The 23,673-nt window shown below is 44.3% G+C and overlaps 1 protein-coding gene across 1 annotated transcript in view; it reads right to left on the reverse strand.

The window, feature by feature from the left end:
* LOC141144116 (glycine--tRNA ligase-like) overlaps nt 1–23,673 on the reverse strand; it is an 81,956-nt gene that overhangs the window by 55,730 nt on the left and 2,553 nt on the right. The window contains exon 2 of the mRNA XM_073629506.1: nt 5,266–5,367. Within this exon, the coding sequence (XP_073485607.1) occupies nt 5,266–5,367 (102 nt within the window). The remainder of the gene's footprint in view (nt 1–5,265; nt 5,368–23,673) is intronic.

Genomic DNA, 23,673 nt, shown 5'->3' on the forward strand with positions numbered 1-23,673 from the left:
CGTTTTTTTCAATACTCTTCAGTACATTGATATTTAGTTTTAAGGATTAATTTAGTATTTCATTAGTACTGCTGACCACCATTTCAGGCACTAGTAGGTTTGGCTCAATAATATATTCCTCAGACCCGCATCTCATTCCCCAAATTCTACCCTTTCTCCAATAGGATTAGCCTACAGTCAGTCAATAATATTTAGGACACGGGGACTATTCAGGACCCCCTATTATCAAGTTACATTTATGATTTGATTTTGACTGACTTTTGGCTAATACAATGCGTCCGGACAGTGTTCAGTGTTGTCATGTATTGTTTTATGTTTGTCTTGTTTGTTGATCCTGTTTATGGCAATCTCTTCAATGTCCACAATTGGATGTGATTAGTTTTAAAAGACACTGCACCTTTATAGTTTAAAATTTTTTTAATACATGAATATGTATATGTCTGTCAGTGCCGGTTCACACAAGGGCGACTTGTCAGGCGACCTAGCCGCCTGACAAGTCGCCTCCCATTCTGTACAATGGAACCGTTCTAATAGGAGCGACGCAAGTCGCTTCGACTTAGAAAAAGGTTCCTGTACTACTTTGGGGGCGACTTGAGGCGACTTGCATAGACTTCTATACAGAAGTCGTTTTGCAAGTCGCCGTGGAAGTCGTGTGCAGGTCGCCTCGGTGAGGCGACCTGCAAGTCGTGCCGCCCCGGTGTGAACCGGGGCTTAATGAAATAAATTTGGTATTCTTTTTTGATAATTTTTGTTTGATCAATTTTTGTTGCTAAAAGTAACCTCTTACCCGGTTCTCTTTATACCGGGTAACCACCCCATTTTTTTGCTATATGCTACATGGTTACAGCAACAACACCTATTAGGTGAACGATCTAACTGGTCACGTATTATACCTGACCATTATCAGGTGATTGCTTGCTCCTTCCCATTTCCACTTCCCCTTTTCCCTACCCCCTTTTTATATTTGGTATATTACTCATCTGTGTCAGCTGCTGCCCCACCACAGCACACAGATACATATTTCTATAATAAATTACAGTTTATGGATACAGGAAAACTACATTCACATCTCAATAAATGTGACAGCAGACCGACCAAAGGTGACCAAGTTCTCTCATATCTCTGTGTTCTTAATACCCAAACAGCAGGTGGATGCAAGTGTGGGCGATAACCGACTTGTACAGAATTTGGGGGGGGGGGGTGACCATTTCAAAGCCACTACCATATAACAGTACTGGAGGGGCAGAGGGTGTTGCAGGAAGGCAGCTTCCTGGCCACGTTTTTGCAGAGCAGTAGACATCAATGACCGGGCCATGGCCGTTGTCTTCCTAGGCTTTCATCTAGCTGTAGATCCCCTAACATCCCACCGTAACTCCAGACTCCAATACTGCCACCAAACCTTCCATAGTGGTCCGCAGCGCCTCTCAAAGTACTCCCAGCCCTCCTTAACAGCCCTCAGTCCCAAATTCCCACAGTGCCCCCTAGCTTGCTGCTGAGCCTCCAGCCTCCCACTGTTCCACCAAAAGTGCCCCTCCATTCCTAGCAATGCGCTCCCACATTGTCCCTGCAAAACCCCCACCAGCCCCCTCCAGAGACCCCAGATTCCACACAGTTTCCCCCAGCTACCTCAACTCCTACAGGGCCACCAAGTCTCCTGCACCCCTAAGAGCCCATTCACACCTGAGCGTTTTGTAGCTTGAAGCCTAAAGCTACAAAACGCTTGAGGGGAAAAAATCAATTATTCTCTATGGAGATGGTTCATATCACCACTCCAAGTCACCTGAAGCCAAACAGCTGTAGCTCAAACAAGTTCTGGACCCTTTTTTGTCACGCGAATCGGGCAGATTTGGGCATTTTTGGAGCAGGAAGCAGATGACAAAATCTAACAACATAACAACAAATGATGAAACAGAGGATCATTTTTCCTATTGGCCAATAAAAAAGATGCCAAAGCTCAAAAACGCCGGACAGCGCTTCATGGAAACGCGCAAATATGCCCGAAAAAATGTGCGACAAAACGCCGGAAGAAACGCTCAAAAACGCTACACTCGGGTGTGAATGCAGTGTAAGTATCAGAATGAAAAAAAGAGCCCCACAAGCCACAAACCCAGTAATCCCCAACATGAGAGAGATGACAGCAAACTCAGTCTATCTCCATCCTGGCCTACTCCCGGATGCGTTTCGACCTCCACGACTAAGCCCTGTGGGTGGGGGTGAAAAGCGGCGTTAACCTAACAGAGCTAATCAGATTCTTAACCCAGCCTGCTCCCCGAATAGAATCTACCGGATGCGTCTGCATTAGCCGGAGCGGGGACCTGAGGATGCCATTGGGTGCACCCCCAAGTTTGCCTGCACCAGAGTCCCTTAAGCAGCTCGAGAACCCCCCCTATTAACACCCAGCACCATCCGGAGCTTTACACAATTTCAATACATATTTTCTATTGTGAAAAATTTTTTTTTTTTTTCTTTTTACTGTTGGGGGACAAAAAAGGTTTTGGAAGAATCTACCAAACCCCGCTCTCAATAAGGTTAAGAACCACTGGTCTAGATAACATTTATAATGATGGTAACCATAAAAAATTGGTTTTGAGATGCAACAGTTGTCCCCCTCGGTGGCTGCACAAATCTTCTGTTATCAATTAGGCTACTTTCACACTGCAGTGCTTTTCAGGCATTTTAGCGCTAAAAATAGCGTCTGAAAAGCTCTTCTCCAGCCTCCCTAGTGTGAAAGCCCAAGCACTTTTACACCGGGGCGGGGCGCTCGCAGGACGGGAAAAAAAAAACAAACAGACGAGAGAACAGAAATCATTTGGAGCACCTCACTTCCTATTGCTGATCCAGTGTATCTAACTTATGACGCCAGACCTGCATGTAGTGTGTTGTATTTGCCAGGAGGAATCATTTATTAGTTAAATAAATATAGACAGCGCAAGCATGCAAGAACACAGTTCTCTTCATCAAGAAAGTAAAAGTATAAGAGCCAAAAGCAGAAAAAAAACCTGTAAAGGATAACTTCACTTTAAAAAAAATAAAAATAAAAATGCAAGTTTTCCAGGTAAAAAAAAAAAAAAAGTGCATTTATTATTTTTTGTAGTAGGAGCCTGTAAGGCAATGCAGATCGCTGATGCCATGCAGGTCTCCTGCACACTGTCAGTGTATCTGTGTGTACATCCCGTACAGGTAAGGTAGTACCCCTAACAGGAAGGCTCAATGAACTACCACAGCGCCGTGGTAGTTCGAGGCCCCAATCACACCTGAGCGTTTTTCAGCTTGTAAAAATACTAAGCTCTGAAGCTCCAAAACGCTCAACAAGCAAAATCCCATTCATTTCAATGGCCCCTGTTGACATACGAGTGTTCTGTCGCCTGAAGCAAAACGCCTGAAGCTTAAAGTATAGGAGCCTCTTTTTGGCAGACTACAAGCATTTTGGCCCCATAGACTTCAATAGAAACAGTAGCGATACAAAAAACACAGTCACTTCCAGCGCTAATAGGTCTTCCAATGTGTGGAGTAACAGATGTCAGATAAAATGGTGGTGTGAAAGGTATATATGGTATCCAGAACTGGGTGGATGCTGCCTTCCTCAGATGGGGTAATCCGAAAGGAACTACAAGAAAAACAGAAATGGAAGGCGCGCGCGCAAGTAGTGCATTACCAAACATAATTTAATAATAAGAAATCTTTATATAAAAGTGGGTACTCACAAAATACAACTGACAAAATGCCATAAACACAGTGCATGGAGAATGCACTCTACTCTAGCCTAGCTTTGAGGAAGGGGGTGCGCCCCCCGAAACACGTCAGCTGTACCCCGTGTTCTGTGCATGTCCATGCACTGTGTTTATGGCCTTTTGTCAGTACCCACTTTTATATAAAAATTTCTTATTATTAAATTATCTTTGGTAATACATTAGGTGTGCGCGCCTTCCATTTCTGTTTTTCTTGTACTTCAATAGAAACGCCTGACTTGAGCAGAAAAATGCTTGTAAAACACTTAAACAGCAGTTCTCCACCCCGAATTTCCTTTCCCCAAGTGCTTTCTATTGGCTAAACAAAAATGCCCTAAAGCTGTAAAACGCTTGTAATACACATCTAAAATGCTTTAAAAAGCTGCAAATTAGCCATCACTGACCACATCCACTTTAATTTGGCCAAACTCCTTTAAAAATAACCCCTCCCAGTGATCTATGGTTTCCTATATGTTTTCTATGAGATACCTCCACCTCTCTGGGGTTTCAGCCTCTGAGGTTCATGCCGTTGTATCTTCATCACGGAAAAAGAATTCCAAGACCCATGGAGTAATTTGTTAGAGGTCACCACATCCCATAATTTTAGAAAAAACACATGAAACCCCCATTGATGGGTGGGACTTTAAAAGTGACCAAGAATAATCATTTGTATCAAAAATAGAACATTTATTACAATAATCATATATTCAGTCAAGAACTTGTGTCATCAAAGACAAGAGAATACATCAATATGGGTACATTGGATTGAATTTGCAAAGTGCATACAGACAACAAATAGGCTGATGGATGAACCCAACGCTTCCAGCTTGATGCCCTTCTTCAGGGTTTTTTTTAACATCCAGAGCCCGATGTCTGTTAGAAAGATACATATGTACATATACTGTGTGTATTAAATATTTATCTAATGATATGTACATATGTATCTTTCTAACAGGCATCGGCCTCTGGATGTTAACTACCCTGAAGAAGGGCATCAAGCTGGAAGCTTTGGGTTTATCCATCAGCCTATTTGTTGTCTGTATGCACTTTGCAAATTCAATCCAATGTACCCATATTGATGTATTCTCTTGTCTTTGATGACATAAGTTCTTGACTGAATATATGATTATTGTAATAAATTTTCTATTTTTTGATACAAATTATTGTTCTTGGTCACTTTTAAAGTCCCACCCATCAATGGGGGTTCATGTGTTTTTTCTTGTATCTTCATCAGGAAGACTTCAAATAACTTCCCTCACTTCTGCTCGTGTCCCCAAGTCAAGAAAGGAATTCTACGTTTGCCCAGTGGGGACATAGAAACCTGACAGAGGTTCTTACCCTTTTCCCATACAAGCAGAGAACATTTTTGGCTGAAGTTCCTTTTTTGAGGTCTAATTTCAAATGAGAATGTCAAGCAGAGTTCACTGTACAAAACGGCAAAATTAATGTAACTGCTTGTTTGCAAAGCGCGGTTCAATAAACGGGCTGTCAAGTTTTTTTTTTGTTTGAGAACCAGTGAGCGCGAGAAGATTTGTACCTTGGCTTCCAAAACCCTTTTTCTGGCTTTCAGTTCTGCCACGGCTCTGTCCACATCCACCTGAGGAACTTTCTCTTCTTTTAACTTTCTGACGAGGTCGCCCTACAAAATGGAGAGGAAAGTCAAGACAGGAGCATTGTGAACCTAAAAAAGCGGCAAATAAAATTCCTGTTACAGTGCCATGATATACAAAAGAACCATGCTGGACCCAATGCAACCAAGAGCAACCCAAATCATTTATGTAAAATACCAGGATTCCAGACACCAGGTGTAAGAGTGGGGTGACCCAGGAAGAATAAGTGACCAGAGGTGAACGGGAGCAAAAGTGAGACAATTCTTAATAAAAAAGCTGACTGTCTACAAACAGGGCGATTGGGCCATAGTGGATGAAGGATGAAGAGGGTGAAAGGGGGAGAATATCTCAGATAGATTTGTTTTTATCCATTGAACCAACAATTTTTATTATACAGTGAGGGGGGGGGGTATTTGATCCTCTGCTGATTTTGTACATTTGCCCATTGACAAAGAAATGATCAGTCTATAATTTTAATGGTAGGTTTATTTTAACAGTGAGAGAACAAAAATATCCAGAAAATGCATTTCAAAAAAGTTATAAATTGATTTGCATTTTAATAAATGAAATAAGTATTTGATCCCTTGGCAAAACATGACTTAGTGTCAAAACCCTTGTTGGCAATCACAGAGGTCAGACGTTTCTTGTAGTTGGCCTCCAGGTTTGCACACATCTCAGGAGGGATTTTGTCCTCTTTGCAGATCCTCTCCAAGTCATTAATGTTTGGAATCTGACGTTTGGCAACTCGAACCTTCAGCTCCCTCCACATATTTGCTATGGGATTAAAGTCTAGAGACTGGCTAGGCCACTCCAGGACCTTAATATGCTTCTTCCTGAGCAACTCCTTTGTTGCTTTGGCAGTGTGGTCATTGTCATGCTAAAAAAAAAAAAACACATCCACGACCCATTTTCAATGCCTTGGCTGAGGGAAGGAGGCTCTCACCAAAGATTTGATGGTACATGGTCCCGTCCATCGTCCCTTTGATGCAGTGAAGTTGTCTTGACCCCCTTAGCAGAAAAACACCCCCAATGCATGTTGTTTCCACCTCCATGTTTGATGGTCGGGATGCTGTTCTTGGGGTAATAGGCAGCATTCCTCCTCCTCCAAAACACAGAGAGTTAAGTTGATGCCAAAATGATTGATTGATTTTGGTCTCATCTGACCACAACACTTTCACGCAGTTCTCCTTTGAATTATTCAGATGTTCTTTAGCAAACTTCAGACTGGCCTGTAGATGTGCTCTCTTGAGCAGGGGAGACCTTTCAGGCGCTGCAGGATTTCAGACTTTCACAGCGTAGTGTGTTACCAATTGTTTTCTTGGTGACTATGGTCCCAGCTTTCTTGAGATCATTGACAAGATTCCCCCGTTTAGTTCTGGGCTGATTCTTCACTGTTCTCATGATCATTGAAGGTCCACGAGGTGAGATCTTGCATGAATCCCCAGACCGAGGAAGATTAACAGTCATTTGTGCTTCTTCTATTTCCGAAGAATCGCAACAAACTCCGTCATCCTCTCACCAAGCTGCTTGGCAATGGTCTTGTAGCCCATTCCAGCTTTGTGTAGGTCTACAATCTTGTCCCTGACATCCTTGAACAGCTCTTTGGTCTTGGCCATGCTGGAGAGATTGGAATCTGATTGATTGCTTCTATTGACAGGTGTCTTTTATACAGGTAACAAGCTGAGATTAGGAGAACACCCTTTAATAGAGTGCTCCTAATCTCAGCTTGTTACCTGTATAGAAGACACCTGGGGAGCCAGAAATCTTGCTGATTGATAGGGGATCAAATACTTGTTTCACTCATTAAAATGAAAATCACTTTATAACTTTTTTGAAATGCGTTTTTCTGGATATTTTTGTGGTCATTCTGTCTCTCACTGTTAAAATAAACCGACCATTAAAATTATAGACTGATCATTTCTTTGTCAGTGGGAAAACGTACAAAATCAGCAGGGGGTCAAATACTTTTTCCCCTCACTGTATAGTGTATCTAAACCCAAACCAAATATGTTAAGGAGTTTACAAAATTGTCACAAAGCAAAAGAGCCCCGTACTGGCACCTCTAGCCAAAGGGTCACAAGACCCTTAGACATTTGTGCTGCCCGCTGTCTCAGCAGCAAGTAATGGGAGCCCTAATCCATACAGTCTCATGTACCACACCTGTACCGCAGTCTCCTATAGTGCGGCCGCAGACCCCGGCAGTCTCCTATAGTGCGGCCGCAGACCCCGGCAGTCTCCTATAGTGCGGCCGCAGACCCCGGCAGTCTCCTATAGTGCGGCCGCAGACCCCGGCAGTCTCCTATAGTGCGGCCGCAGACCCCGGCAGTCTCCTATAGTGCGGCCGCAGACCCCGGCAGTCTCCTATAGTGCGGCCGCAGACCCCGGCAGTCTCCTATAGTGCGGCCGCAGACCCCGGCAGTCTCCTATAGTGCGGCCGCAGACCCCGGCAGTCTCCTATAGTGCGGCCGCAGACCCCGGCAGTCTCCTATAGTGCGGCCGCAGAGCCCGGCAGTCTCCTATAGTGCGGCCGCAGAGCCCGGCAGTCTCCTATAGTGCGGCCGCAGAGCCCGGCAGTCTCCTATAGTGCGGCCGCAGAGCCCGGCAGTCTCCTATAGTGCGGCCGCAGAGCCCGGCAGTCTCCTATAGTGCGGCCGCAGAGCCCGGCAGTCTCCTATAGTGCGGCCGCAGAGCCCGGCAGTCTCCTATAGTGCGGCCGCAGAGCCCGGCAGTCTCCTATAGTGCGGCCGCAGAGCCCGGCAGTCTCCTATAGTGCGGCCGCAGAGCCCGGCAGTCTCCTATGGTATGTCTCCTGCATGTCTGTAGTCTTAAGCAATCTCCTGTAGTTCGTCCGCAATTGCCAACAGTCTCCTCTAGTATGTCTGCTACATGTCTGAGGTCTCCTGTAGCATTTGTGAAGTCTCCAACAGTACGTCTAATCTCTGGTAGTCTCCAGTAATATGCCTGCAGTCTCCTGTAGTATATCTACAATCACCGCCAGTCTCCTATAGTATGTCTGCCATCAGTGACAGCCTCCTGTACAATGTCTGCAATCTTAGGCAGTCTCCTTAAGGCTACTTTCACACTGGAGGCATTTTTCAGGCGCTAAAGGGCTAAAAATAACGCCTGTAAAGCGCATGAAAAACACCTCCCCTGCCACCCCAGCGTGAAAGCTCGAGAGCTTTCACACTGGAACGGTGTGCTTGCAGGACGGGAAAAAAAGTCCTGCAAGCAGCATCTTTGGGGGCGTTCAAGGAATGGTGAATACAGCGCTCCTAAAACGCCCCTGCCATTGAAATCAATAGCCAGCACTGCCGAAGCACCCGCAAAGCGATTCGGCAGGCGCTTTGTGGGCGATTTTAAACCACTTTCAGCCGCTAGCATGGGTTAAAAGTGCCTCGCTAGAGTCCAAAAAGCGCTGCTAAAAAAAAGCATCGCTTTACCGCCGATGCCCCCCCCCCCCCCACCCCAGTGTGAAAGTGCCCTTAGTTAATCTGCAGTCTCCTGAGTCCCAATACCCCAAACCCACCGTCAGTTGAGCTAAACAAATGGGCACGAGTGTAAGGTGAAACTTCTAAAGACCTGATGTAACCTGTCCCTGTCTTGTATCACCTGTGGGGCTGTGGCTGACACACAGGACAAACAATGTCTCACGCAAGACTTCTAATAAGCCGCCTCTTTACAAGAAGCAATAGTTATAGCTCTGCTTGTAATGCAGCTTAATGGGCTAAACCCAGCACTTTCAGATACTAATCCTTTGTTATTACATCAATACAGGGGCTCAGGCTAAGCGTGACTGGGACACGGACACATGTCAGCTGGAATCATCAGGTTAGATTGATATAATCATTGAGAGAGCAAGGCATCGAGGGGAGAGGTCGAGGGGAGAAAGGAAAGAAAGAATAGTTAAGATGAATAGGAAAAAGTGTTCGCCTAAAAGACAACTAGTCAGTAGTCATCAATGTTTTTTTATACAAGTTTAATATTAAAATTCTGCAAGCTTGCTTAAAAGAAGACTTTGTTTTGCTCCCTTCGGCTTCATTCACACCTCAGCATTTTGAAGCTTGGAGCTCCGAAACGCTGGAGAAAAAAAAAACAAAAAAACAATTATTCTCTATGGAGTTGGTTCACATCTTCACTACAAGTCCTAGAGCTTTTTTTTTGTAGCTCAAATTGGGCAGATTTGTGTGTTTTTATTAGAAAATAATTGCGTGCAACTCTATCACAGAACCCACCACAACCTCCCATGAGACGTTCTGTGAGATACAACCCCCACCAGCTCCTCAAGCAGCGATGATTTGGTTGCATCTGAAGTCAGGAAATCGCAGTAATGGCAGCTGAACTGCGATTACACACTGGAGAGTCCGAGCAACAAAAACAAAAAAAAAAAAAAAAAAGAAAAAGAGGATTAAAAATCACTGCGGTAATAAGCCACTAAGCTGTTTATTTAAACGCCTATTTTAGAGCACTGCCTGCCCAAAATGGGAACCTAATACAGATTTAGAACAGATAAAAACAAATCTTTGCCAAAACAAGACAACAGGGAAACCACCGGCTTACAAAAAAAAAAAAGCAATTAGATTAGAGGGCCGGTTCACAATGCTGTGCGATCGTATGCGATTCGCACCGCACTGCGCATTCAGCCATACACATAGTATGGTGCATGCTTAGGAGATAAATACACTACCTACAGGTAAGACTTATTAGAGGCTCGAGCGATCGCGGGCACGAGGGACAGAACACAGAAGTGTGTGCACTAACACACAAATCCATGTTTTGTTCTGAGAGGAGTGACAGATCGTGTGTTCCTATTAGCCAGGAACAACGATCCGTCACCTCCTCTAGTCAGTCCCCTCCCCCCTTCGGTTAGAATCACCTCCCAGGGAACACAGTTAACCCCTTGATCGCGCCGTATTGTTAACCCCTTCCCTGCCTGTGACATTTATACAGTAATTAGTGCATTTTTATAGCACTGATCGCTGTATTAATGCCAATAAGAAAAATGTGTCTAAAGTGTCCGATGTGTCGGCCATAATGTCGCAGTCACAATAAAAAAAAAAAAAAAATAATCGCAGATCGCCGTCATAACTAGTAAAAAAAGAAAAAAAAAATTTAAAATGCTATAAATATATCCTTATTTTGTAGACGCTATAACTTTTGTGCAAACCAATCAATATACGCTTATTGTGATTTTTTTTTTGAAGAATATATATTGGCCTAAACTGAGAAAAAAAAAAAACGTATTTCTTTAAAAAAAAAAAAAAAAAAAAAAAAAAATGGGGATATTTATTATAGCAAAAAGTACAAAATATTGGGTTTTTTTTTCAAAATTGACGCATTTTTTTGTTTATAGCGCAATAAATAAAAACCGCAGAGGCGATCAAATACCACCAAAAGAAAGCTCTATTTGTGGGGATAAAAAAAAAAAAACGTCAATTTTGTTTCGGTGCAAAGTCGCACAACCGCGCAATTGAAAGTTAAAACGACGCAGTGCCGAATCGCAAAAAATGGCCCGGTCATTCTGCAGCCAAATCTTCCGGGGCTGAAGTGGTTAAAAGGCGGCCAACTGAATTATTATTTTAAATGCATCTCCTATGTTTTTACTTTGCTGTTCCATATTTCTTACCAGGGACTGTTCACATGATCATCTTTTGGCAGCACATTAGCTTGCATTGTGATTCAGTGCAGTGTATGCACTTCATTTTTTCTTTGCCACGTATGTTTGTATGTTGCCACTTTGTAATACATGTCCATTGGCAGGTGAATTACCCCATCGCACCAACGCATTTAAAAGGAGAAGTATAGAGAAAGCTTGTTTGGCTGCATTTCTCCTATGGATCACAGGAGTGCAGTTCGCTCTGCACTCCTGTGACCCCTTTTTAGCAGACAGAGGGGCTGAAGCCCGCTGTCAGCTGACGTCACAGAGCCGGTCCAGGCTCGGGCAAGATAGTGACTATATAGTCAGGAACCACCCACATGCCTGGACCGGCACCCAGCAAGCCGCCCCCTCCACAGCCTAGTGCTCCAGTGAGCTCAGAGGGGGGCAGCGAAGAGCCAGTGACCGATAGTCACCGGCTCTCTGCTCAAGGAGCTGTGAGAACCAAGCGATCGACGGTGTTCAATTGCTACGAGGCTTCTTAGGCCTCGTGCACACGATCGGATTTTCAAACGGGAATTGTGTGATGACAGGCTGTTGGCGGAAAATCTGACCGTGTGTACACTCCATCGGACAATTGTTATCGGATTTTCCGCGGACGAATGTTGGACGGCAGGCTTAAAAATTTTCCTCGGACAACGGTCTGTTGTCGGATTTTCCTAGCGTGTGTACACAAGTCCGTCGGACAAAAGTCTAAAGTACAAACACGCATGCTCAGAAGCGGCGGTCGGTCTTGTAAACTAGCGCTCGTAATGAAGAATTAACATTTGAGACGCGCCAAATTCTGAAATCTGGAAATGCAGCGCACAATTCTCTTCTTCTTTAATGGGATAATAATGAAGCTGCTTTGCTGGTGATACTGATGGAGTTATGGCAAACGATGTTTCAAAGGCTTTTTTTTCTAGTGATATCAAGAATAATATTATTATTATGTTTTTTTATTTTTTTTTTTGGTGCAAGTTACCACAACACCATTATCCCGTAGTTTTTAAGATCAAAGATACAACTATGTTGGTGTCCCTTGTCAATTTTACATGTTATTATTTTAAATGAAATGCCGACTCCCAAACTGTCATTTGAAGTAAAACACATAGCCAAGTATTATTCTACACAATTTATTTATTGTGCATTAAAAAAAGAAAACAAATAAAATTAGACATGTTATCTGCCAATAGAACTTAACCAAAAAGTGCATTATATGCATCCAAAAATATAGAAAATATACCAAATCAAATCATTATTATTCAGCCAAAAAAAAAAAAAAATAAAATAAAAGCCTCATGCATGTGTCCCGCTTCTTGATGTAGGGGGTCACCAATGCCAAGAGTTGGTGAAAGCAGGGGTCCGTCATCCGGAGATAATTCCGAAAATCATCCGGATTATTCTCCTGGAGCTCCCGCAGCAAAGGCATATGACATAATTGGTCACGATTAATAAAGCAACCAATTTTTGGTCCAAGAAATCCTCCTCCTCCTGTTCCTGGACTGGACTTGGGTCAAAGCAAGAACTCCAAGGCCAATAATAAATAACACCTCCTCCGATTCCACAACATGGCTGGTTGACGAACGGCCGTTCAGAAACGAACTAAAAAAGCGCAAAATGAAGTGTGAAATGAAAAGCGCGAATCAACACTCGCCAAACTTCTACTAACACGAAATTAGCAGGAGCAGCCCAAAGGGTGGCGCTAAAGAGCTGAAAAACCATGTAGTACGTCACTACGTTTGTGTTTGTTGGCCGACAATTCCTTGCCGTTTGCATGCAAGACAAGCTCCTAACCAACGCCCTTCTGACAAAAGTGTGAGGGTTTTGTCTGCGGAAAATCCGATCGTGTGTACGAGGCTTTAGAGGCGTCGGGGGACAGATGCAGCATCCACCTAGGTAAGTAGAATTTGGAGGAAAAAAAAATCCCATACATCTCTTTTAACATGCGTTTCTATGCATTGTTGCAATGAGATGGTGTAATGGGCCTTAACGGTCATTCAGTTCAGACATGTCCCTCTATAGCGTGTACTTGTCTCAATCCAGCGCACGAAGTATAATTTCTGTCTGTTGCCTCCTTCCTCTGCTATCAACATGAATCACTTCTGACAAGTTTTCCTGACATCAAGAGAAAAAAAAAATTTGACAGTGGTGTGAGCTCTGGCACACAGCCAGTGATTGACAGCCTCAGCTCTTTTCCTGTGTGCTGTGTAAAGGTACGCATGTCCCTTACCTCCCAATCAGCTCTCAGAGTTCTCCTTACTGAACGCTGCAGAGTGCAACTTCAGCTCTCCGCCCCCTTTTTTTTCTGATAGCTCAGACAGGCTGTATAAGTTCTAGCCTTTGAATGGCTGTAGATTAGAGAGATAAACAGGTACAACTTACGCAGGAGGATTTGTTTAATCTCTGTTTATCACCTGAGGCCAGTCACTTCAATGGGTATATGGAAGGGTTTACAACCACTTTAAGGTACAGATCTATTTAACGACCTCCTGCCCACCGTATAGACAAATGATGGGGGGGGGGGGCGGGATGCTGTTCCGGGACTACCTCACATATGAGGTTGCCCCAGTCTCACTGGCACACAGCGTGACCCCGATCTCGGTAAAGAGCCAATGACACGTCTCTTTACCCATGTGATCAGCTGTGTCCAATCACAGCTAATCACATATAAACAAGGAGATGTCGGTTATCAGCTCTCCATGCTTCACCCTGAGAGTGTGAGAGGAGAGCTGATCAGCGGCATTTCCTCACAGGGAAGACCTGCGCGGGTAATCAGTACAGCCCCAACAGTGCCCATCCGGGAGGCCAGTCTGTGCTGCCTCTCAGTGCTCATCAGTGCCATTGAACAGTGCAGCTTATCAGTGCCTATCAGTGCTACCTCATTAGTGCACGTCAGTGAAGGAGAAAAAAAATACTTTTTTTACAAAATTTTCGGACAGAAACAAGGAAATAACTTTTTTTTTTTTTTTCAAAATTTTGACTTTTTTCCGTTTTTTTTTTTTTAAAAGTTTGCCAGGAAGGGAGGGGGGATGAGTCATAAGAGGGCCAATGAAAGCTGCAGAGCTGGAGGAGTGTCTGTGTAAATCCAGGAAGTGAACAGGCTGCATCTTCAGCTGCCCACAATTAAAATGGCTGCAGCCAGACTCAAATGAGGGAGATTTCTGCAGCATATTTGGCAAGTGCAGAATCACAGTATATATAAAATATGCAAAGTGGTTGGAGGGAAGCTTCAGAATGGCAAAGATGTTTTTATTACAAATTCTGTGAGCAGACTGCAGTTCCTCTTTAGGATGGTGGCCATGACTGGTACCCCAGGTTTCCCCATTTCAGAGTGTCTCCTTTCTCTTGCAGCATCCTATAGAGCCACCCTGGCATGTAGGGACAAGGTTTGTGCCCTCCTACACTCTGTGCCGAGGATAGCAAGCCACTCCCCCTGCCTCTCCCTCCCTCCTCCAAACTAACAAATTGGCTGGAGACTGCACTGCCCACTTGTAACTCTTTCCTGTGGGAAGTTCAGGGAAGCAGCACTGTAAGAACAGAAGCCAGCAGCATTGAAAGCCGTAAACTGCATATGCTGGGGTAAGAATTTTAATAGTTTACTGGGGGGGAATGTTTATTTTATTGTGCTTAGTGTGTTCATTTAAAAATCATGAGGGTTTAAAGGGGTTGTAAACCCTCAAGGCTTTTCACATTAATGCATTCCCATGCATTAAGGTAAAACACCTCCTGTAATGCAGCAGCCCCCCCAGAGCCCCCCCCCCAATTTACTTACCTGAACCAGATAATTCCAGCGATGGGGACGAGCACACCTGCTCCAGCTGGTGTCTCAGGTTCTGATTGGATGGATTGATAGCAGTGCAGCCATTGGCTCCCGCTACTGTCAATCAAATCCATTGACACAGCCGAGCCCTGCTGTTTGTGTCAAAAGACGCAGCAGCAGGACACGGGAGCGCGCCCGCATGAGCGCCCAGAGGGAAAGCGGCTCTCCAGAAGAGGAGGAGCCAGGAGCGCCGCTGTGGGACCCCAGAAGAGAAGGATCGGGGGCCACTCGGGTGCAAAACCAACTGCACAGAGGAGGCAAGTATAACTTTTTTTTTTTTTTTTGTAAAGGAACCTATAGATTTCCTTTAAAGCGGTGTTCTACCCGGAAACATTTTTTAAAAAAGCTGCTGACTTTTAATAAGGACACTTACCTGTCCAGGAAGCCCGCGATGTCGTCGTCCCCTCCCCCCGAGGCCGATCCCTCCAACGGATCGGGTGCAGCCGAGATGCTGGGGCGGAAGCAGACAAGGTTCTTCAATAAAGGTAGGAAGGAGCAATAAAATAAAAAAAAAAATAATAATCAATAGCCAAAAACTAGTGGTGGAGGGGTAGGCTTTCCTTTAAGATCTAATTTAAAAAGTGGGTGGGACTCCGCTTTAATAAAAATAATAAGCAAAATAAATACAAAATAAATACAAATAAGTAAAAAATAAAAACTGTAATAATAGAGTGACTCCAGCTGAAAAATAATAAGTAAAATAAATACAAAATAATAAATCAAAATAAGTAAAAAAAACTAATAATAGAGTGACTCCAGCTGTATGCAGATCTAGTAGATGCATGCTGAGTGCTGAGCCAGGACTGGGGGCTGTATGAATGGATCCCCCCCTCCCCCCCTCCATACGGTGAAGGTCTCATCTGGTGTGCATTGAAGAGTTTTGGATAACGTGGCATGGGAGGAGACACGAGGAGATGGCTCGGATTGCAGCGCGGGGAGACGGGATGTCCCAGGACAAGCCATGCAGTCAGTCCTGGTCTGCGCCAGCAGATTTTGTAATGGAAGATGGGCGTAAAATCCGACTTCCGATAATATTTTGGAAGGGGATAAAACGGTGACACATGGCAGCGGTGACCAGACTTCCCCACACTCACCAATCACTGCACATAACAGCTGGGGGGCCAATGACTGTCCTGTGTGCAGTAATTCATTATCCAGCATGCAGGAAGATCTATGCAGATTTTTATCACTTAGGAACGTTTGTTCATTAACCTCTCGTTTTTAGATGTGTTGTTTACAAGTTAAAATCTGTTTTTTTTTCTAGAAAATTACTTAGAACCCCCAAACATTATACATTTTTTTTCCTAACACCCTAGAGCAGTGGTCATCAACCCCATCCTCAGGGCCCGCTAACAGGCCAGGTTTACAAGATAACTGAAATACATCCCAGGTGATATCATTTGCTGCTCGGTGATTGCAGTATTCTAGTCTGCATCTCCCCCAAGGTAATACATAAAACCTGGCCTGTTAGTGGGCCCCGAGGACAGGGTTGATGACCACTGCCCTAGAGAATAAAATGGCGGTCGTTGCAATACTTTGTCACCCCGTATTTGCGCAGCGGTCTTACAAGCACACTTTTTTGGGAAAAAATACACTTTTTTGAATAAAAAAATAAAACAGTAAAGATAGCTCTTTTTTTTTTTTTTTTTTTTTTTTTTTTTTTTTTTATATTGTGAAAGATAATGTTACGCCAAGTAAATTGATACCCAACATGTCACACTTCAAAATTGCGCCCACTTGTGGAATGGCGACAAACTTTTACCCTTAAAAAAAATCTCCATATGGCGACATTTAAAATAAAATTCTACAGGTTGCGTGTTTTAAGTTACAGAGGAGGTCTAGGGCAGTGATGGAGAACCTTGGCACCCCAGATGTTTTGGAAACTACATTTCCCATGATGCTCAGCTACACTGCAGAGTGCATGAGAATCATGGGAAATGTAATTAACAAACATTGGGGGGGGGGGGGGGGGCCAAGGTTCGCTATCACTGGTCTAGGGCTAGAATTATTGCTCTCGCTCTACCGATATTTCACATGTGCGGTTTGAACACCGTTTTCATATGCGGGCGCTACTCATGTATGCGTTCGCTTCTGCCCGCAAGCTTGGCGGGACAGGGCGCGTTAAAAAAAAAAAAACATTTTTTTTTTTTTCTTATTTATTTTACCATTTAGTTTTTTTATTTTTACACTGTTTAAAAAAAAAAAAAAAAAAAAAAAAAAGTGTCACTTTTATTCCTATCACAAGGAATGTAAACATCCCCTGTAATAGAATGACAGGACCTCTTAAATATGAGATCTGGGGTCAAAAAGACTTCAGATCTCATATTTGCACTTAAATGCAATTAAAAAAAAAAAATGTCATTTAAAAAAATTATTTAAAAAAAAATGGCCCTTCAAGGGCTGTGCGTGGAAGTGACGTTTTGACGTTGCTTCCGCTCTGCAGTGTCATGGAGACTGGGGGGGGGGGGCCCCCCCATCTTCCCCTCACTCATCTCTATGCCCAGCCAGGGTGAAGATCCGATTGCCTCCGCTGCTGCCGACAGATCCGGTAAGCGGCGGAGGGCACCGGAGCGCGGCGGGAGGAGGGGCCCTCTACCACCACCGATAAAAGTGATCTTGCGGCAAATCCACCGCAGAGACCACTCTTATCAGAAACCGGACCGCCGGCTGAATACGAGGATACCGGGGTTATGGCAGCTAGTCCAATTATCTGCCATAACAACGATATCCCCCGTCAAAGTTAGGACGTAACTCGGCGTGCGGCGTTCCAGAAGTGGTTAAAGCTGCACTCCGGACACCTTCATTAAAACATATTCCTTTGTGGCCATAACACCACTTTATGGGCATCAAACGCCTTTGCAAACCCAGACATGACCTCAGTGGGCATGGTGCCAATACGGACCGCATAGATACAAGTTGGGGTTAATTTAGACCCCTTTCACGCTGAGGCGGATTTTGGCGCTAGAAACAGCCTCTAAATAGCACCTGAAAAGCGCCTCCCATTCATTTCAGTGTGACTGTTCACACAGGGGCGGTGCGCTTGCGGGACCATTAGGGAAAAGTCCCGCAAGCAGCATCTTTGGGGCGGTTTGTAAACGCTGTATATAGAGCTCCCGAAACACCCCTGCCCATTGAAAGCGCCGCAAAAAAAGGGCATTTTTAACCCCGTCTTTGGGGTTAAAAGCGCCCCGTTAGCGGCCGAAAAGTGCAATTTAAACAGCGGTAAAGCGACACTAAAACGAGCTGCGCTTTACCGCTAACGGCCGGCGCTTTCAGCGTGAAAGCAGGCTTAGTAAAACTGGAGAGTGCAAAATCCGGTGCAGCTGTGCCCAGCAACCAATCAGCTTCCAGGTTTTATGGCCAAAGGGTAATTGAACAAAAAGGAAGTTAGAAGCTGATTGGCCACCATGCAGAGCTGCACCAGATTCGGAGTGCTCCAGTTTTAGTAAATCTCCCCCCACACTACAGGTACAGGTCCGGTCACTGACCCGGGCTATACAATGGAAATGATATATCTGTGCTCAAACCCCAATAGTTTATACATCATAGATAACCCATTGAGTGCTAAACAGGTGTGACCACATGGGATAGATAGATAGATAGATTATAAATAGAGATGATTGACAGACAGGATAGACACATATACTGTATAAACACTAAATTACCAAAAGTATTGGGACGCCTGCCTTTACACACATTTTATTATTAATATACAGGAATTATATAGCGCCAACAGTTTGCGCAGCGCTTTACAAAATGAGGGCAGACAGTACACTTACAATACAAATCAATACAGGAGGAATCAGAGGGCCCTGCATGTTAGAGATAATTGGACAGCTTGGGGTAAGGAGTGCCATAGGATGGAAGAGGCTCTGGAAAAGTCCTGAAGGCGAGCATGGGAGGAGGTGAAGAAGAAGCTAGAGAGTAGGAGGTCCTGAGAGGAACCCTTAGTCCGTAGGGTTCAATATTGAGTTGGGCCACCCTTTGCAGCTATAACAGCTTCAGCTCTTCTGGGAAGGCCGTCCACAAGGTTTAGGAGTGTGTCTATGGGAATGTTTGACCATTCTTCCAGAAGCGCATTTGTGAGGTCAGGCACTGATGTTGGACGAGAAGGCCTGGCTCGCAGTCTCCGCTCTAATTTATCCCAAAGGTGTTCTATTGGGTCGAGGTCAGGACTCTATGCAGGGAAGTCAAGTTCCTCCACCCCAAACTCGCTCATCCTTGTCTTTATGTCAACTTTTAGCCGAAACCTGAAACTCTGCCTATCCCATCTCCACCCAACTGTACTTTTAGGCCTCATGCACATTGGATGTTAAAATAACGTTATCAAAACGCCAGTAGCTTTGCAGTGAGTCTTTCAACGTTTAACATTTTTTGCGTGTTTTTAAGTATTTTTTTTGAAAAAAAAAAATGTTTTCTTCTTTTTTTTTTTTATTTCAATAGATAAAAAACGTTAACGCTAGTAGTGAGCCGCGTTTGAGCGTTTAATGACGTTAGAGCGTTTTTACAGCTGAAAACAGCTGTGAAACTCCTCTCAGAACCCACTAGTTTTGGGGGGTTTTTTAAAGCCAAAAACTGCTGATAACAGCCTATGTGTGCATGGACACATAGGATAACATGAAGGGGAGTTTATTGAAAAAAAAAAATATACGAAAAATAATTGTTTTTGTATGGCCAGCTTACAGTTCTGTTTGAAAATCTGCAAAACAGTATGTCTTTTTTTATTTCTTTAAATAAAAAAAATTGATCTGAGTCTGATATTTACCAGATTCAACCTCTAATAGTATATACTGTATATCTCTTCTGTCTGTTATTCTCAGAGTGGATTAGAGATTTTTCTCCATATCAATATAGTTGGTTATTTATATTTACCACTGCATATAAAGATATTTAAGAATAAATTGCCTTTTTTTTTTTAAACTTTACACATTAACTAAATTATACACCACACTTTTTTTAAGGTTATTAACCGATTAATCGAAACAATAAATCGGCCAACTAAAATCGATTATGAAAATAATCGTTAGTTGCAGCCCTACAGGATTTATAAATGCAGGATTTATATATTCCCATTATTCAGGATTTAGATATTTTTATACGGGATTTATATATTATCCTGTATAATAATAATATCGAATTCCTGTAAAATATGTCAAATCCTGAACAACAACAGTGATATCTAAATCCTGTATAATAATACTTTTATACAGGATTTTATATTACTATTATTCAGGATTTATACATTATATAGGATAATAGTAATATATAACTCCTGTATAAAAATAATATCTAAATCCTGAATAATAATAATAATATTTTTATACAGGAGTTATATATTCCTATTATTATTCAGGATTTATATATTATTATCCAGTATAATAATATATAAATCCTGTGTAATATATAAATCTTGAATAATAATAATATATAAATCCTGTATAAAAATATTATTATTCAGGATTTGGATATTATACAGAATTTATATATTACTATTATTGTTATTATTCAGGATGTATATATTATTATACAGGACAATATATAAATCCTGTTTAAAAAATAATATCGAAATCCTGAATAACGGGAATATATACATCCTGTATAATAATAATAAATAAATCCTGTATAATAATCTGCCAAATAGTTAATTGTATAAAAACAGAAATGAATTCTTCCAGGGCTGACCATACATCAATCACATAACAAATTTCAATCCTGCTCACAATTATCGCTCACCATCACGTGACAACTTCCTAATTTTTTTTTTTCTTCACTTTGCCGAGTCGGCAGCTTCGGATGAGCCAAACATTTGTGAAAACACTTTGAAAATGAATAAATGAATGAAGATTTCTCTCCCAGTCATCTGGCCCACAGTAACCTGGGAGAGAGAGGGGTCACCCGGCTGTGTTTACAGGACTCCATGATGGCATTCATCAAGGGGTTGGGGGGGGGGGGGGGGGGGGGGATGCCGGGTACCCTGCAGGGAAACGCTTTATTATTCTGTCCAATGAAGTCCATAGAGATCTAAATCTCCTGCACAGAACACCATAGCAAGCTATAATCTCCTTGAGGTAAACATGAATGTGTTCAGCTTAAAGGGTAATTCCACCTCTACTGACCACCCCTCCCGCACTACAAACCTCTGCCGGAGTATCAATCTGTGTAGCAGTATAATGCCGGCGGTGGCTGGTGGTCAATGCAGTGACAGCCCTGACCAACGAGAGTCTCTTTTTACTCCGGGGACAGAAGAGACCCTGGTTGGTCAGTTTTGCCACATCACCACATAGACTGCTGGCAGCACAATGCCGGCAGTGGCGAGCGGGAATGTGGTGGCACTGAAGTCTCTTCTTTTGTCCCGGATGAAGAAGAGCCTCACATTGGTCAGCGCTGTCACATCACCACGCAGACCATTGACCGCCACTGCTGGCATTATGCCGCAATACAGCTTCCGGGGGTGTGTACGGAGTTTAAAGCATATGGATCGGTACAAGAGCAGATGTGAGCAATTGATGATTCTTGGTACATCGGGGACCAAAGCCCAACTCTGAGCAAAAAAAAAAAAGTTGTGCCCTGCTTGTTTTGTCCAGGGGCAACCAGAAAGCCTTGTACCTACCCGATCCACTGCTCCAGTGGCGAACTGCGCTCCCCCCATGATCCAGTGGTGGACTGTTCCTGACATCCTCAAGTCCAGAACAGATCTATGGGTGTGATGACATCAGGAACAGTCCACCGCACACGACTGCAGGGGGGGGGGGGGGGAACGACAGGAGCCGCAGGGACCGCTCTTGTGCGAGGAGGATCGGAGAATTAGTCAAGTATATCTCCCTTCTCCAATCCCCTGGGCAAAAATAAGCAGTTAACCCTTGAAGGCGGGCACAGCCTCACCGCAATAGAAAACTCTTTTTTGCATAGAGTTGGGATTTAGCATGACCCTACGAGAAGAGAGACGGCGCTCAAGGTGTGTACATGTGTGGCTTCAGCCAGCACTGCTCTGGCCACGCCCCCTGATGTGTTTCGCCCCACCCACTGGGCCTTGGTCACATGACCCTGTCACTATACGGTCCCTTAAGAGCTGGTTGACACTTTAGCGATCTGTTACAGTTTGTAATGCCCACTGTAAAGGGGCAGTCCACTAATTATGAACAGGCCAACCATTCATCAGAGCAGATTGAAATACCCACCTAAGCATTATAGAGCAACATATTTCATCACAACGCATGGTTGGGCTCTGCTGTACAGTACTGTAACTCTACACACAGAGTAGGTGCATTGCCACACTAAAATGGGCATCTTTCCACATCACATAAGTGTTAATGGCCCTTGTTCTAACACCCCATAAAAAGAAAAAACTATTCTTCAAAGAGGATCTTCACACAATAAAGCAACTTTTTTCCTCCTGACTCCTCCCCCTCCCACAATTGAATAATAATTACTTTTTTTTTTGACCTGCAGCACAGCACTTCCTTTATTCTTGCCTAGGCAAGAATGATGTACTCATAAAACCGGTCCTGCGCCACTCAAACAAGCTAGCCAGTCCCAACCAGCCCAGCCCCCAAACCACCCAACCAGCCCAGCCCCAAAACCACCCCAGCCCCAAGCCAGCCAACCAGCCGAGCCCCAAACCAGCCCCAGCCCCAAACCACCCAACCGGCCCAAACCACCCAACCACCCAACCAGCCCCAGCCCCAAACCACCCAACCAGCCCCAGCCCCAAACCACCCAACCAGCCCCAGCCCCAAACCACCCAACCAGCCCCAGCCCCAAACCACCCAACCAGCCCCAGCCCCAAACCACCCAACCAGCCCCAGCCCCAAACCACCCAACCAGCCCCAGCTCCAAACCACCCAACCAGCCCCAGCTCCAAACCACCCAACCAGCCCCAGCTCCAAACCACCCAACCAGCCCCAGCTCCAAACCACCCAACCAGCCCCAGCTCCAAACCACCCAACCAGCCCCAGCTCCAAACCACCCAACCAGCCCCAGCTCCAAACCACCCAACCAGCCCCAGCTCCAAACCACCCAACCAGCCCCAGCTCCAAACCACCCAACCAGCCCCAGCTCCAAACCACCCAACCAGCCCCAGCTCCAAACCACCCAACCAGCCCCAGCTCCAAACCACCCCAGCTCCTGCTATGCAACCTGTCTCGCTATTCTTCCAAGATCAGCTACAAAGTGTTTAAACTGAAAAAAAAAAGCTCCTCTGTGATACAAGGTAGATGCCAAGAACTTCCTCCAGGAAATAGTTTCGCCTAGAGTTACACAGCTGCGGGCATTACCATGTGCTGTGACAAGGTAGCTCACATTCATGGGAACATGCTGCCGGAAACACCAACCGTGCATATCCTATTATTTATTAGGCACTGCACCATGACACCTCGTAGTGGGTGCTGCAGTGCACTGCAACACACATCTGCTGGCAAGGTGCATTGGGGTGCCACCAAGAATGAATGATGCCGCTGCACAACAGCGCATGTTTTCACAGCCGACCCATCCATTACTGCAGTGCGACAACATGAAGCCAGACTTTGGGTTGTGATGGTGCTCACCGCAATGATCAGGACCTGGATGGGGGAACACAGAAGAGGATTGTATGGATGGAATAGAGAGAGTGGGATGATGGACGCCCTCCAGTGCCAGATACAATGGAAGAGTTTGCTACAAGAAGACAAACCAAGAATGTAACCAGCAAAAAAAAAAACACCAGACCACACCCCCAGATGCTACAAACCACCCCCCCAGATGTGCAGCTACAGACCACACCCCCAGATATGTGGCTATGGACCACACTTAAAGATTATAAAGATGTCACAATCATATCTATGCATTGAACATTATTGAAATATTCCCTCCTAGCCCTCCCCTGTCTGAAGGATGACCATGTGA

Source organism: Aquarana catesbeiana, linkage group LG05 (genome assembly GCF_042186555.1).
Source record: "Aquarana catesbeiana isolate 2022-GZ linkage group LG05, ASM4218655v1, whole genome shotgun sequence".
Lineage (NCBI taxonomy): Eukaryota > Metazoa > Chordata > Amphibia > Anura > Ranidae > Aquarana > Aquarana catesbeiana.